This window comes from Lipotes vexillifer, unplaced genomic scaffold, assembly GCF_000442215.2.
Source record: "Lipotes vexillifer unplaced genomic scaffold, Lipotes_vexillifer_v1.1 scaffold162, whole genome shotgun sequence".
Lineage (NCBI taxonomy): Eukaryota > Metazoa > Chordata > Mammalia > Artiodactyla > Lipotidae > Lipotes > Lipotes vexillifer.
The window spans coordinates 137256-153789 of record NW_006779114.1 but is presented as its reverse complement, the minus strand read 5'-3'; the positions used below and the strand labels follow the sequence as shown (position 1 = coordinate 153789).

General features: G+C 40.7%; 1 protein-coding gene across 1 annotated transcript in view; it reads left to right on the top strand.

Annotated features, from left to right (window-relative positions):
* EXPH5 (exophilin 5) overlaps positions 1–16534 on the top strand; it is a 73095-nt gene that overhangs the window by 45176 nt on the left and 11385 nt on the right. Inside the window, 4 exon segments of the mRNA XM_007452470.1 lie at positions 1714–1787; positions 1790–1873; positions 3705–3867; positions 10983–11028. Of these exon segments, the coding sequence (XP_007452532.1) occupies positions 1714–1787; positions 1790–1873; positions 3705–3867; positions 10983–11028 (367 nt within the window).

Genomic DNA, 16534 nt, shown 5'->3' with positions numbered 1-16534 from the left:
ACAAAAAAAAAAAAAATATATATATATATATATATATATGTATATATGTGTATATATATATATTTATATATATGACATTAATAAATGAGGTAGTAATAAGTTGGAGGCAGCCAGTACTGGTTAGAAGCAGGTACTTGTGGTCTCTTAGTCTGTTAGTAAGAATAGTAGCAATAGAGACAGGAGTGACCAGGTGTCAGAGGGATGGCAATGGCAAAATGGGAGGCACCAATGCAAATTATGCGGATTAGACATGATGACTGCTGCGTAATGCTTTTCAAAATGCAAGTCTGGGCAGGATTATTGATTATCTTATAAAATGACAGTATCATAGCCCCAAGCAAGAGCCTGACTTCCAACCATCACAGTTCATTGCCTTTAACCCCAAATTAGCCATTCTGCAGCTGTCTTGCTCACCACTTTCTTAGGAATACAAACTCTCTAACACTTGTGCTTCACAGAGGACCCTGGATAAAGGGCAACTGCAGAGTCACATGAACTTCTTTCCAAAACAGCAGAACTGGGGCTTCCCTGGTGGTGCAGTGGTTAAGAGTCCGCCTGCCGAGGCAGGGTGCAAGGGTTCGTGACCCGGTCCGGGAAGATCCCACATTCCGCGGAGCGGCTGGGCCCGTGAGCCATGGCCACTGAGCCTGCACGTCCAGAGCCTGTGCTCCGCAACGGAAGAGACCACAACAATGAGAGGCCCGCGTACCGCAAAATAAATAAATAACAGCAGAACTTCTCGAGCTTGGGGCCCAACAACAAGCCTGGCTATTTCATCAGAGCTTTGTCAAGCTGACCACTTGATCAGTTTGTCATTACGTTCTTCAGACTCCCCTTTCTGCTTTATTTGCCTCAGTCCAGGGCAGTCTCCCTCTGGATTAAATATTCTCTCATTTCCAAACAGTTCTAGGGTCCTCCTGAAATGGAGCAAATGATCTGCTTTAAAAAAAAAAAAAAATCACAACTCATGATTTAACTAAGGACTTAGAGCAGCATTTTCATTTGAAAAAAGACTAAGCAGGTAAGGGCAGGGGAGAAGGAAAAAGAAATAATGGCAGAATTTCAGTTCTGGCACTCTGGAAGTGTGCGTCAGACACATCTGTGCTTTGGATGACCTTTCCTACCCATCTCAAATCACACTGCCCTTACCACTGAGCATTAGCCATGTCCTCATTCATGGGCTTTTGTGTTTGTGTGTTTAAAGAATTCCATTATCTAAGACCATTACATTCCACAATTTCTTTTCTGCATGTAAGCTTTTCTCTTTGACCACTGAATGGGCAAGTAAGGACCCTATCTGTTATATTCACCATTGAATCCCCATTGCCTACATTGCTCAATAAACATCTAATCATTAATGAATGAATGAATGCGTAATCAGAACTGGAATATTCTAGTTTCCCCATGTCATTAAAATATCTATCATTCAGTTGCATTATTAGGTCAGGTTTGCACAATGCTCAACCCACATTGTCCTCAGCAACTTGATTATTTCAACTACTAGCAGACACTTTTAGATTGTCATCGAATTTATATGATTACAGCCAAAATACATCCATGGTGGTGAAGAGGAAACTCTGACTAGAGCCAATTTTTCCCCTGGACTTATAGTTTATGCACCTCCTCCACTAGGTAAAGTTTGACCCATCACATGAGTTTGCACTTCATGCAAAGAAATTTAAAGCATGCATTGATATTTTTGTTTTATTTCAGCAAACTCCTGAAGACAAAGAGGGATATCGGATGGCTTCAAGGAGTAACTGGTGAATGGTTTGAAGAAGTTCAAAGGAAAAATTTTGCAATGAAACAGATGTTAGCCAAATGTTAAAACAACCAGTTACATACAGACTGAGAAAGGGGATGGCAGAAAATGGTGAGATCTTAGGGCACCTCATTGTAGATAAAGGCTCAGTGGGATCTCCAATTTAACCAATCCATGTTCAGGACTATTTTTAAATCATAAGGGGCAAAATTCACAATAAAAAGAGTGAACTGAAAATGGACTGTACTGTCTCGAGGGTATGTTTTTAGAGTCAGGCAAGATAGCACAATGGTTAAGAACACAGGCATCAGTATCAAAAAGGGCCTGGATTCAAATCTTCACTCTGTCTCTATATTCTCTATTCTATCAGAATTCATGTGACTCTGTTCAATTTACTTATTCTTATTCTCTATAAACCTCAATTTTCTCATTTTTAAATGGGTATGATAATACCTACTTCACAGGGTGGTTGTGAGAATTAAATAAAATAATACGTATAAAGTACTGAACACAGTAAGCATGTAAATAAATGGGATGATGATGCAGAAGGAGTGGGAGACAGAGGAAGGGAGGGAAAGGAGAACAGGACGTGAGGGGGGTTAGGAGGGGGAAGGTGGTAAAGAAGCTGCCACCCTTCTGGTACTTTGGTAACTTAAACCCCAAAAATGAGCTCAAACAAATGCCTTCCTTGGACATTCTAACTTTGTGACTACCAGCATGTCTCTCACCTTCACCAATCGCTTATTTTTTAGTCTGTAAATAAGGATAATAAAAACTGCTTTCTCAGGACTATTTGAGAATAACAAAATGCATTTAGAAATTTTAAGTAGTAAAACAGTGTAAAGTATAGAGTCACATTGACTGCTTTTGTTATATGTTACTAACATTAGTAACATTGAGAAACATGTAACAATATATCTAAACTTATATATTGGAAATATTTTGCAACTCCCATAAAAAAAAAAAATCTATCTAAAAAGTTCACAATTCAGATTTTTAGATTAACCCCATATATACCGTGATGAATTTCCCCTTACCTTGAATTCCTCATTTAAAAACTCAGCATGTCCAAAAGTATTACAGTATGATGGAACTGGTATATGTTGAGCATGGCTTAGAATTTTTAATACTCATATATAATATCATATTATCTATACATATATATTATACATATTTATATTACATGCATACCCATATATAAACCGTATATGTAGCAAATACATATGCACAGAGATTTTAATGGGAATAAGGAGCACTCTAAAGGGCTTAATTTCCTTTTCCTTTACTTTCTTTGATATGAAAAGTCATGTAGTCTATCCCTATGTTTTGATATTTTTTAATTTTTTTTAATTTTTTTTTTTTTTTTGGTGGTACGCGGGCCTCTCACTGTTGTGGCCTCTCCCGTTGAGGAGCACAGGCTCCGGACACGCAGGCTCAGCGGCCATGGCTCACGGGCCCAGCCACTCCGCGGCATGTGGGATTCTCCCAGACCGGGGCACGAACCCGTGTCCCCTGCATCGGCAGGCGGACTCTCAACCACTCTGCCACCAGGGAAGCCCTATCACTATGTTTTTAAAGCACCAAAATAAAAATTTCTGAAGGATGGGGTAATTAAGAGCATCACGAGAACCGGATGAGGTCCCTAACACACTACCTTTGGCCTTGGATTGCCGTGGGGAAAACACATTGAGAAAGTGTCCCAGCTGGTATGAGGGGAAGGACATCCTGCAGAGCTGCAGGCCCCAGCACCTACTGAAAGACTCCCCACTCTTAGTGAGGCTCCTCCGCTCAGCAGAACCAAGAGGCACAGGGCGCCCCCTAGTCCCGAGGTCTTCATGTGGGGATGCCTGCCTTCCTAGACTGCATGGATGGGGGTGTTAGTTCTCCAAGAGTATTTACCTGGAAATATTAATCATACAAAATTTTTACAATTTTTTTTTAGATCCTATGGAATTACAAACATCAAGATCTAAAAATATACCTAATCAAAGAAACCCAACATCCGTTCCTTCTCGGCTGAGCTTCAGATCATCATTTGCTTCCCTGTTCTCATTCAGAAAATCCAGAAAGGAGACTTTAAAGCTTCAACCACTGGGAGAGAAAGGGTGAGTTAAACTCAGCTCCTGTGACAGCTTATTAGTTATCTGATACCAGAGCCCACCAGCCTGTTTTGTGTTCAGAATGTTTAATGTTCTTAGAATTTAATATCAGATAGTAACAAAGGAAACAGGGCTGAGCCCTCAAAGGGACAAAGTCCTTATGAAACTTTGAAACTGGGCTCATCTGAAATCCAACTTCTAATCAACTGCACAGGTCTCAGGAGGTGGACATAGTGAATGATGGATTAGATGTTGAGAAATAATTATTGACAGTTTCTCCACTGCTCCAAGAGCCTGGTCTTTGCCCTGGTCAAGAAGATACATTTAAATTGAAACTACTCCTTACTTGGGGAGTATGTGTGTCAGGAGAATTGCAGTATAAAGAGTAAATGAGCATAAATGAGATGAGCAAAGAGTAGAGAAAAACTGAATTATGAAATGGAGAAAAAATATATTACCATCATTAAAAATATTGAGGACAGCCATTCTTCTGTAGTTGCTTGGAATTTAAACTTAAGGTGAAGGAGGGGAAGCTCTGAGAGCAGTGGAGGTATTGTTCCAGTTGGTTCCCAGTTGAGAACTGTGTAAATCAGTTCATCTTGACTCATTACGTTGTTGGATTGTTTTGTGAAAAACAAGCAAGGCTTTGCTTACATGCAATTTGCTGACTGCTAAATATTTTCAGCATGTCTTCCTGGTTGAAAAGCTTCCCACCCTCTTAAGGTGTTGGCTTGGCACATGATGTGTTCCATGTGTGCCATTAAGAGTGCATTGCAGCTCTAAATAAAAGGTGTTGGAGGTCACTCTTGCTGAAAAACAACAGGCAGCAAGCAGCTTGGTGAAGCATGCAATGAGGCTCCTGACTCGTAGAGGAGCTCTTGGGGGAATGGAAGGCTTTTGCTTCCAGCTTTCACCTGAGGCTGTTTTTGCCTTTGATGAAATAGTGAAGAGCTGAACAAAATGTAGATTTATGTGATCGTTTCCACCAGAGTCACTTACGAGGAAATACTCTTCAAATAGTGAGTTGCTTTTCTTTGTAAAAAATGTTTTAAACACTAGTAATTCTCTCATTTGGGAATTAAAAATTCAGGAGTATTTCCTTTATAGGAATTATTGTTTTTAAGGAGAAAAGAAATATTCCTAATGTGTAGTGTGGCTGAGACTTATGATGTAATTTGTGTTTTAGGTAATTTTCTTCAAGGCAGGGTTTTATTGTAGCTGAACAATCTAACATTAGTAAACTAGGAAAAGTTGAGGAAACTGTTAACTCTATTGACAAGTTATTTCCAAGCTCATATTGTAAGTTGCTGCCAAAGTGGATCAAAGAAGATGAAAGTTCTATAATCTTCATTCTGGGTATCATGTATTTTAGTTACAGACCAAATTGAAAAAATGAAACTCTTGCAAAATGCTGTTTAGCGATTGTTCTTCTTAAATATCACAATGACTTGTAGCTGTCTTTTAGCCAGACAAACACAAGATACAAAAATGAAACAAATTTTATCCTTTAAGCATGTGTGTGTGTTACAGTTTTCAGAATTTGCCATCTTTAAATACATTTTATGTTCAAACCGTAAGTGGGAATAATTGTGCTGGTGCAGAATGTAATGAAGGCACTGTTTTATGCTCCTAATAGGTTTCAGAAGATAAAACATGAAAATATGCCCTTTTTATTTTTAAATATGAATGTGACCTAAATATATGGATCTAAATCCTGAATGTGTATGTGTGTGCTGGGGGAAGGGTGTTTTTAAGGGAGCGTAGTACTATGGTAGGACTAGAAATTGTGTGTCATACATTCCGAGGGGCCCTTTATTCTTAAGTAGAGCTTTTTTCCTTAGGCAGTTCTGATTTTTTTCAAAATACAGAATCAAGCTTCAGCATACAGACTCTGGTTCAGGAGCTCCTCCTTGCCTATAAGCGCAGTGGGAGGAACTGACAAAGAGCCCCAGAGGGGAGCACAGTCATCCTGTGCGAGGCAGGTTTCTGCTTGCTGAAGCCATCAAGACTCGACTTTGTCACACTCTGTCCTCTGGAGAACAAGTCAGCAAAGCAGTTTAAGAGGATCTTCTGCAAATCACAGAAAGAAAGCCAACCCCTAGAAAGCCATGGGAACATAGTGACTTTATTTATTAATAAAAAGGCAAAAAGTTTTGCTATTTCTGATTCAGATATGACTACTGAAGTTTCTCCTCCCAAATTTATGTACTTCCCAAATTATCCCATTATTATTTTAATCCTATTTGTAAATGATTGAACTGTACTCTCTATGACTCTACCACAACCCCAGGAACAAAGAAAATTTTCCATTAATGTTTTAATTCATTTATTGCTAGCCAAAATTTCAAGAAAACATACATATACAATTGTACCTTGGTATCTGCGGGGGATTGGTTCTGGGAACCTCCTGCGGATACCAAAACCCACAGGTGCTCAAGTATCTTATACAAAATGTACAGTTAGCCCTCCATAGCCACAAATTCAGCCAACCAGGGTTCCATCTGTGGTTAGTTGAATCCGCAGAACCTGTGGACACTGAGGGCTGACTGTATTGTGTATCTTTCTCCTAATATTTCCCTGTAAGTTATGTTTCCTTGTGTCTTGTTTTGGGGTATTTATTGCCTGAGATATGGTGCTCAGTCCCTGCCACAGAATTTCAGTAACTCCATCGCCTCCACATAGTTCAGCAAGTACCTAATAGTGTATATCACGAGCTTATAAATGCAGCCTTCCTGGCTGCCCAGCAGTATCTGCAGTTACTTTTTCTTATTCCAGACCCCCGGTTATTCCATTGATGTACCCCTCACCGTGAATAGGTGATGTGCCACCCTCTGTTCCATGCACCAACACACTCCACAATGAAATCGTCCCTGCAAAGGGGTCCCTTCATGTCTACACACATTCTTAAAGCTATGAAGCCATATGCCACCAGTTCATGATGGTGATTTTAGCGATGTTGATCATTTTCCCCTCTACACTTTCCTTTGTTGTAGTCCCAAGGACTAGGGCAAAGTGGAAGTACAAGAGAACTAGTTCATAAGACTCATGAGTAACATGTACAGTTAAATTTAAGTTGGCTTCTTTCCTTTGAGGACCATCACAGTGTATAGCATACAGTAAGTATTCACCACTCAGCTGTGATTATAGCGTGACAACTGCTCTCCTGGAGTGAGGGTATGCCTGCCCACTACCCTGTTCCTTTCGGATGATATTTTTACCTGAGGATGCAGAGTTTTGGTGGGTGCCCAAATTTACCTGATCTATCATAGGATGTACACAGCCTAGGCAGTCCAGTTTACATAAGCAGAAGATCAAATGCTATTTTGGAAAGTTTAAAAGGCAGATTATTGTTTTCCCTGGATTCTGTTTTCTCTCTCTCTGTCTCTCTCTCACTCTTCCTTTTTCTCTCTTTCCAAATGTCCTACTATGCTGCCTTCCTTTTTCCTGCTAAGTGACTAGGCTTCAGTTGGAGGACACGGGCATGTAAGACACCTAGATCAAAGGAGAGATCAGAGTAAGCAAAATCCTTCTCTGGAAATTCTCCTTCAGTGATCCCAGGTGTGGTATCCACAGTTTAACAGTAGGATTGTGGTGACAGGAGGGAGAAGCATGACAAAGGGAGTGGTTCCCAGATGATCTGGTTGATCATTATTAGAATTTCATCAGCATTTTAAAATAATGACAGATAACCAGGCCCTAGCCTTGAGATTCTGATTCAGGTCTGAAGTGCAACACTTTATTTATTTTTAATTCCCTAGGATATTTGGATGCTCATCCAGGTTTGGGAGCCATGGTGGCAGAGCTTCATACCCCCATTATGGCAAGGGCCATCAGAATTCCTGGCATGGTACTAATAGCTGAGGTGATAGCTTCTCTTTCATTTATTTATCACAGTCCTACTCTGGATCAGTTACGTGTTTAGTGCTGGAGATAAAATCGTGAAAATAAGGCAAAGTCCCCACCTGGAGGACTTTAGAATCTAGTAGGGAACACCAGATGACTGCGTCCGGTTGGGCAGAACTCTAGGAAGTGTTGGTCACATCACAATCATCATGGATTTATTCGTATATTCATTATGGCAGTTTTCTGGCAAATGACAGTAAGGATCTTGAGGAAGGGATGCTCTTTAGAAAACACACAGGGGTGACCTCTGGGTGACAGCCGAGTACACTGATGATTATGGTATCATATGGTGAGTGCTGTGGTGGATGCATGGTATTCCTGCCATGAGAACATTATAGGAGAAGCAGTTAATTCAGACTGGAGGATACAGAAGCATTCCTGGAAAAAGAGAGCCAATTTCTGAAGGACACATAGGACTGAGCTAGGCAATTAAGAGTTAGGAGATTGCGCTGGGCAGAAAGAATGATACAGCAAAGATGCAGAGATTGGAAAAAAGCAAGAACTCATCTAGGTCATTGAGGTTCAGTGACCAAGTATAAGGTGAGACTGATAAGAGGTGGGGTGGGAGCAGCTGGCAAAGGCCAGAACATAGGAACCTTATACATGCAATGCTAAGGAGCTTGGACTTGATCCTGTAGACAGCAGGGAGCCCTTAATCACTTTTTCTAATAATACCATTCTTTTCCTTATTATATATATTATATATGTATTCCTTTATTTTATATATATATATATATATTTAAAACAGATAAAATCACCCCCCACCCACTGACCTGGACAAACAATAATTATTTTGGTGTATTTCATGCGTGTGTGCATATTGTATTTTTTTTTTTCATTAAACAGAGAAGTGACATAATGAGATTTTCATTTTAGAAAAATCACTTTAGCACAGTGGTTCTCAAGCAGGGGCAATTTTGCACCCCTGAAAGCCACTTGACAATGTCTAAAGACATTTCTGGTTTTCATAACTGAAGGGTGGGTGCTATTGGCATCTAGTGGGTAGGGGTCACAGATGTTGCTAAACATCATATAATGCATGTGACAAACCACTACACTGAAGAAATGCCAGTAGTACCAAGGCTGAGAAACTGCTCTACCTATAGCTGGTGAAGTGGGAATATATGTGAGATATCTTTAAGGTATGGCTCAGTAGGACTTGTAAGCAAATGCAGGTGAGATCTGAAATCTCTTGAAGTCACTAAGTCCAGAGGACTTTAACCAGCATAGCTTTTGTGATTGCACTGTTGTTTTTATTCACTCTACAAGTGGAAGCCTTTCACATCAGAAACATAAATTAACTTGAAGGCGGGCCTGGAAGTGACCATGGAGACTCTGGGCCTCCAAGCCTCCTGAGTCCTATACCCTGCCTGCAACCTAAATCCACACGGCCTTGCACACTGTCAGGGAACATGCATCCTCCCACTCACAGCACACCCTCCCACTCGGTGACACTCTGTCCCAATTGTGCCACCTGCTACCCTCAGAAACTGATTCTTGCCCCTGCTCCCTTCACTCCAAATCAGACCAGGGGCCTGACTGAGCTGATGAGAGTGTTGAGCTGCACAGCGACACCATGAAGCCGGCAGCTCCACAGGGCTCTGGAAAGAATCTTCACAATCTGGACAGTTTGGCTCCAGGCAAATTGAATTACTTGCCAGTTCCTGGCCTCCCTTACTCTCTTACATCTCAGGCTTGTGCTCCTGCTGTTCTTTTCCTCTCATACCTGTTCAACTACCACCTTCTCTCCCTGTTGCCTTCCCATTTATCTCGGCAAGTGCTCACCGGCCCCTCTGCATTTTCAGCATATTTTACTTAAGCCTCTGTATTGTCTGTATTGTCCTTTTCTCATTGTGGCTTGCACTTTGGCTCTTTATGTATCTAATCTTTCCTATCATAAAGTGTCTCAGAGAACAGGGGCTCTATCTCAGGCATATTTATTTCCTCCAAAGCACTCAAAATAGTGCGTAGCATGTAGAAGGCTTGCAGGCTCAATAAAGCTGTATGAAAAGGAAGCATATGAATAAAAACAGTATTTTAACTTCTAAATATTATTAGTGTAGAGCTGGTATTTCAGAATAATATGAAAAAAATCCATATTAATTTTAAGTTCTGTTTAAATTTTTAGCTAAGCTATAAAATACATGTTGGTATCTTTTAAATATAAAATTGCTTGGCCTCCAAGGTTTTATGCTCAACTTTCAAGAACCATGAAGCAACTAGGAGTTTGAATGAAGGAAAACTGCATCTTGCCACTTTCAATTGATCTGACCTAGAGTCTCAGTTTGTTTAATTCTTGATTCCATCTTGCTGTTCTCTTAGTGAAGGAGAGGACTTGATTTCATACAAGAGCTCTGAGTCATTATGGTCTATTAACTCTTAAGCTACAATTCAGGCAGCACACCCTGGCATAGGATTATAGATTTTAAAAAATCAAAATTTATCTCAATTTTGGACCTATGTCTTTAAAAGTTTTTACCTTCTACTGAATTTTAGAGAAGCAACATAAATAGTAAAAGCATATTGTTCTCCTTCAAGATGATTTCATAATAAATAAGGCATATGTATAAAAATAAGCATCCTGAAGTCATCTTTATAAGGTTTGCTTTTTAAAAACTTCCCTTAAGAATTGTTGAGTCTGGTTCTGACTTACTGTCTCTTTAAAATAAAAATGTACAGAAGCAGAAAATCTGTTTCCCATTTACAAGAAAATTCTGTGTGCCATACTGATCAAGAATGAGAGCTCTAGATTCAGTCAGCCTGTGGCCGACTCTGAGCTCAGCCACTATGTACCTTGTACAGTGTCTTCTAACTTCTCTGATCTGTAAAATGAGAGTTGTCATAGTATCCACTTGACAAGAGTGATGTATTTAAATGAGATAACATGCCTATAGAGCATGAGAATGCTGCCTGATACACAGTAAACACTCAACAAATATAACTGTTTTTGTAATTGTCTTCATGCTATGTTCAAGTACAAATCCACTATTATGTAATTTTTCTTGGCTACCTGAGTGACAAAGATGTAAAACATTGATCCTAAGCAAGAATAGGAAAATGTTTCTGAAAGATTTTTCAACAGTGCACTAAGAAATGTCTCCCTACTAAGCATCAGAAATATATCTTCTCAAGATATCAAGATATAATAGCAAACATGCTATTGATTTTCCAAAAGTTAGGCAATTCTTCAAAGAAGTTATTTCAAATTCTTTTCACAGATGTGACGACCACATACCTCCTGTGTCTGTGAGGGGAACTGCTTTGGTAAGTAACCGAAGAACTAAAGGTTATGCTGAAGAACTCAGAATTAATGTAATTCCTGATTGGCTACCTACTTAAATAGAATTCTCACTGGCGCAGTTTGAAATTTCCTTGAGAAGCTTAGATTTCTCCTACAGAGTTCAAAGTTTCCCAGCTGTGATCTGTTTCCAGTTGGCTGTGGTACTAAAATACTCAAACAGCAGGCTCTGCCAGGAGGAGTGAAGCCATTGTGTGTCCACAGAGACTATCGTTAGTATCTCTGATATTTTACCACATGTCAGTCCTGTACAGCCCTAAAATGTTGGACAGAGGAAGAATTTATTTGGGGATAGCAGAGGAATTTCAATTTGGGGCATGCAAACTGTAGCAAGCTGCAGGCAAGTCTGCTGAGGATTTGGGGTAGGCTGTATTTGGGCAGGGAACGTAAAGAGGTGAGAGTTCAGTTTGAGTCTGTCAAAATCAATGGAGACCAGCTTTGAAAATTTCCAAATAAACTTCAAACCAGTGTGGGTCTGCGCTAGACCTATTCTGGGCAAGATCATCATTTGTATTCAAAGAGGAAGCCACTGATAGGTGAGATGCATTTGGACAGAACAGGTTCACATGAGGGGGCTGACCCAACAGGACCTCCACTTAAAGGGCTTAAATTTAAATTTATCTCTGTGTTCACATGCTTATAAGATTGAGAAGCTTTACGTTTTCTGTTTCTTACTTGTTTGCTGTCATGACTTTTGATCTACACACACTTGTGTCTTCCTGTGTAATTCATATGGTTTGGAGATGAAAGAAAGATGGAGTTTTGGAAGGTACCTAAGAGTGTAGGAGGAAGGTAGAGGCATTTCTCAATTGATGGCCCTTAGTACTAATATCTACCTTTCTCTTCTTTTTTCAAAAAGCATAAGATAAAATTCTGGTGAGGAGTGCATATAAACAGGTTCTTTACTTCACAAACAAAAGTGAGCCTCCTTTCTTCTTCAGAGTAATGCTACTTTCTCTCCTTTATATGCTTGAGCCCCAACCATGACGCCAGCAGCAACAACTGCTACATTCTGATGGAGAACTTGCTATCATCCAGGTACTTGACATGGGTCACTTCATTTAATCCTCAGAGGTAATCTATGAAGTAGGTACTATTATTATTCCCATTTAAAGATGAAGAAACCGGGGCTTCCCTGGTGGCGCAGTGGTTGAGAGTCTGCCTGCTAATGCAGGGGACACGGGTTCGAGCCCTGGTCTGGGAGGATCCCACATGCCGCAGAGCGGCTGGGCCCGTGAGCCACAACTGCTGAGCCTGCGCGTCTGGAGCCTGTGCTAAATTAAAAACATTTAAAAAAAAAAAAAAAGATATTGATTTCTAAAAAAAATAAAAATAAAAAAAAAAATAAATAAATAAAGATGAAGAAACCGAGGTTCAGAGAATTTAAAGATCATGCACAAGGTCACACTGGAAAATGGTATAATCAGGATTGAAAAACCCGGGTCTCTGTTAACTCGGTAGCCAGAAGTCAAAAATGCCTACAGCTCCAACAGCCCCAAAGCCCTGTTTATTTATGAGCCCCAGTTGCTCGCTACATGCAGACTCTCCTTTAACTGAACAGTGGACTGAACTGGCACACATGCAGCTTTGTTCTCTAAAAGGACAGAGCCCTACTTCAGGATGCTTCTGTACTCTTGCTTTTCCTCGGAGAAGTGCTCAGGGCTAACCCTCCTTTCCCATTTAAGAGCCATGGGGTCTGAAACAAATGAGGAACATAAAAAGAAATGCGAGCACCTAGAAGTTATAAAACAGGAGAGCTAATCTTGAGTTCTTGGGATTTGAAAGTCCAGTCTGAGGATTAGTAGATATCCTTCTTTTGCACTCTTAATTGCTGCTTACCTTAAACCATTTTACTGCTCACAGCATGTCAATCTAAAAAAGTAAGAACTGGGAATATAAATGAAACTCAAGCCGATGATTGTAGCTCCCAGTTAATAACTATTATAAAAAGTAGGAGAGAGAAAATAATGAAACGATTGTTGAAGACAAGAGTTTTGTATAACATGTAGATCTCCGTTATTTATCCATGAAAGTCCTATCCCCTTAACCTGCAGAGAGCTGGAATTTGGCCTTTGATGCCACAGGGATTCTTGCCAAGATTTAAGATAATGAACTTTCCTCTCATTTGGTTGGTAGCCTAGCAGGAATGGTACAAGGGGGATTCCAACATTTTGTAGGAGGTTGTACTACATTCTTGGATGACCTTCCATTCAAAGAGAAGGAAGCTGGGACTTCCCTGGGGTCCAGTGGTTAAGACCCCGTGTTCCCAATGCAGGGGGCCTGGGTTTGATCCCTGGTCAGGGAACTAGATCCCCTATGCATGCGCAACTAAGAGTTTGCATGCCACAACTAAGAGCCTGCATGCCACAACTAAAAGATCCCACATACCGCCACTAAGACCCAGTGCAGCCAAATAAATAAATAAATATTTTTTTTAAAAGAGAGAGAGAGAGGGAAGCTGCTATTTATACATATACATCAGGGACTTCCCTGGTGGCGCAGTGGTTAGGAATCTGCCTGCCAATGCAGGGGACATGGGTTTGATCCCTGGTCCGCGAAGATCCCACGTGCTGCGGAGCAACGAAGCCCGTGCGCCATAACTATTGAGCCTGTGCTCTAGAGCCTGCATGCCACAACTACTGAAGCCCACGCGCCTAGAGCCCCGTGCTCTGCAACAAAGAGAAGCCACCGCAATGAGAAACCCGTGCACCACAACGAAGAGTAGCCCCTGCTTGCCGCAACTAGAGGAAGCCCGCACACAGCAACGAAGACTCAATGCAGCCATAAATAAATAAATAAATAAACATTTACATCAGCTTAAAAGAAGCAAAGGGTTTAGAAAACAGAATTTTTAGAGCTAGAATGTGTGAAAGAATTTCAGTCTAAAATGGAAGCAGGGCTTCCCTGGTTGCACAGTGGTTGAGAGTCCGCCTGCCGATGCAGGTGACACGGGTTCGTGCCCCGGTCCGGGAAGATCCCACATGCCGCGGAGCGGCTGGGCCCGTGAGCCATGGCCGTTGAGCCTGCGCGTCCAGAGCCTGTGCTCCTCAACGGGAGAGGCCACAACAGTGAGAGGCCCACATACCGCAAAAAAAATAAAAATAATAAATAAAATGGAACCGGAGAATACATTGTGTAAAATGAAAAATCTGACACATATTCCCTGAGGAAGATGAAACTTAAGGACCGAGAAACTGATTTCCCATAAATGCCTGATTTACAGAAAACTGATAATAATATTGGAATTTTCTTAAATGACAGGGAATTGGTCAGGGATTGCCTCCTATCAACCTTGCAAAGTTTTGCTAATGGATTCCAGAGGCATGAACAAAAATGTTCCGGGTCAGGTTGGCCTCACAAAATAAGCTGAATTGAGCTTTGTTTGTATGACTGGACTGGTTTTGTCTGCTCAGGAAATTTTCAAAGCTGGTCTCCATTTGTGTGTTTTTTTTTTAACATCTTTATTGGAGTATAATTGCTTTACAATGGTGTGTTAGTTTCTGCTTTATAACAAAGTGAATCAGCTATACATATATATATTTCCCCATATCTCCTCCCTCTTGCGTCTCCCTCCCACCCTCCCTATCCCACCCCTCTAGGTGGTCACAAAGCCCCGAGCTGATCTCCCTGTGCTATGCGGCTGCTTCCCACTAGCTATCTATTTTCCATTTGGTAGTGTATATAAGTCTGTTTTAACAGACTCGAATTGAACTCTCCCCTCTTTACATTTCCTGCCCAAATACAGCCTATCCCAAACCCTCAGCAGACTTGCCTGCAGCTCGCTACAGTTTGTGTGTCCCAAATTGCAAGTCCTCTGCTATTGCTAAATAAACTCATCTCTCGATCTTGCCTCAGGTTACCCTTTTATTTAGGTTGACAAGAGAAACTTAGAGATCTTCTAGCTCAGAGTTTCTCTCTACTTCAGCACTTCTGACATCTTGGGCTGAATAATTCTTTGCTGTGGGGCCTCTCCTGTGAACTGTAGGATGTTTAGTGGCATCCTACTAGATGCCAGTATTTCTCCTCCACTAAACTGTGACAATCAAAACTATCTCCAGAAATTGCCAAATGTTCCATGAGGAGCAAATTGACCTCAGTTGAGAACCACCTCCTTAAAGGCGAGGAATCCAAAATCAAAGTAGCCGCCATCTCCGAGAATAGACAAACTGTATGGCCTTGGCCACTTGGTCACTCCTTATTTCTGAACAAATTCTGGCTTGGTCTGCTCTTAGGTGATATGCCAGCTCTGTACCCCTAGAAACATACCTCCAATGTGGCATAACCAGACTAGGCTGGTGTGAGCTCCTTGAGACTTGGACCATGCCTGCTCACCTGTGTATCCCCACTTCCTGGCACAACGTGAGTACTCAGAAACTGAAAGAAGAAATGAATGTGTGGTTTTAAGCCACAAGGTACAATGCTGGATTTGAGCTTTGCAGGAAAACAGACGCAGAATAAATTCAAGAACACCTTGAAAAATTAACTTGTTGACTTTATCAAGGCATTTGATAACATCCATGAGCTTCAGCTTCAGTTCCAACAGCTGTTCTACAGGTTTGGCTGCCCTAGAAGTTCTCAGATAGTCTGAGGTTACTATATGACAGAGGTTTGTTTGTCTCATCATGTCAGAATTGCAGATGTTATCAGTAGAGTGAATTGGGGTTGGAAAAATGGCCTTATTTTGCTCAGCATATTCTGTGTACCATGTTTAAGAATGTAACTGAGACCCTAAAGCCAGCATTTTGAGACTCTGGCCTCTAATCCTGTAGGACACTTTTCTAACTCATTACGCTACAAGCACCTACAGGAGTCCTCCAGGAAATTCTCTGTAACCACAGAAGACTAGTAATGACTAACGATGAGGAATTACTAAGTGCTAAAAACCATTCTAAATTGTTTTACAACTATTAATTCATTTAATCCTCGCAGCAACACTATTAGATGAGGAGTGTTGTTGTTGCGTTTTTGTCTTTTTTTTTCATTATTCCAAGAAAGAAAGTAAGGTACAGAACAGAAACATTAAGCAACTTGCCCAAAGTTGTACAGCTTTTAAGAGAGAGAACCAGAATTTGGACTTGTTTAGTATTCATGTGCTTAACCATTATGCTTTCCTACATCAGACATGCTATATTGAGTCAATATTGTAAATATTCAGTGTCTCAATTTCTGTAATAATCTTCACTAAAAATCCTATATATGTAATTTTCTACCTTGGTATATTGAAAATCAATCCATAACTGGGTGCGTGGAGGGTATGGAATGTTTAAAGCAAGGTTCCTGTCTTCAGAGAGTTTACCACCTAATTGAAGAAATGTTCATTAGTAAAATAAAAATACAAAGCAATGTAGTGGAGAAAATAGGATTAGAGATCAGACCATATGAGTGTCAGTAGCCAGTGTCACCTTTTATTATTCCTGTGACTTGAGTAAGGTACTTAACTGAGACTCAGTTTTTTCGTCTGCAAAGCAGGAA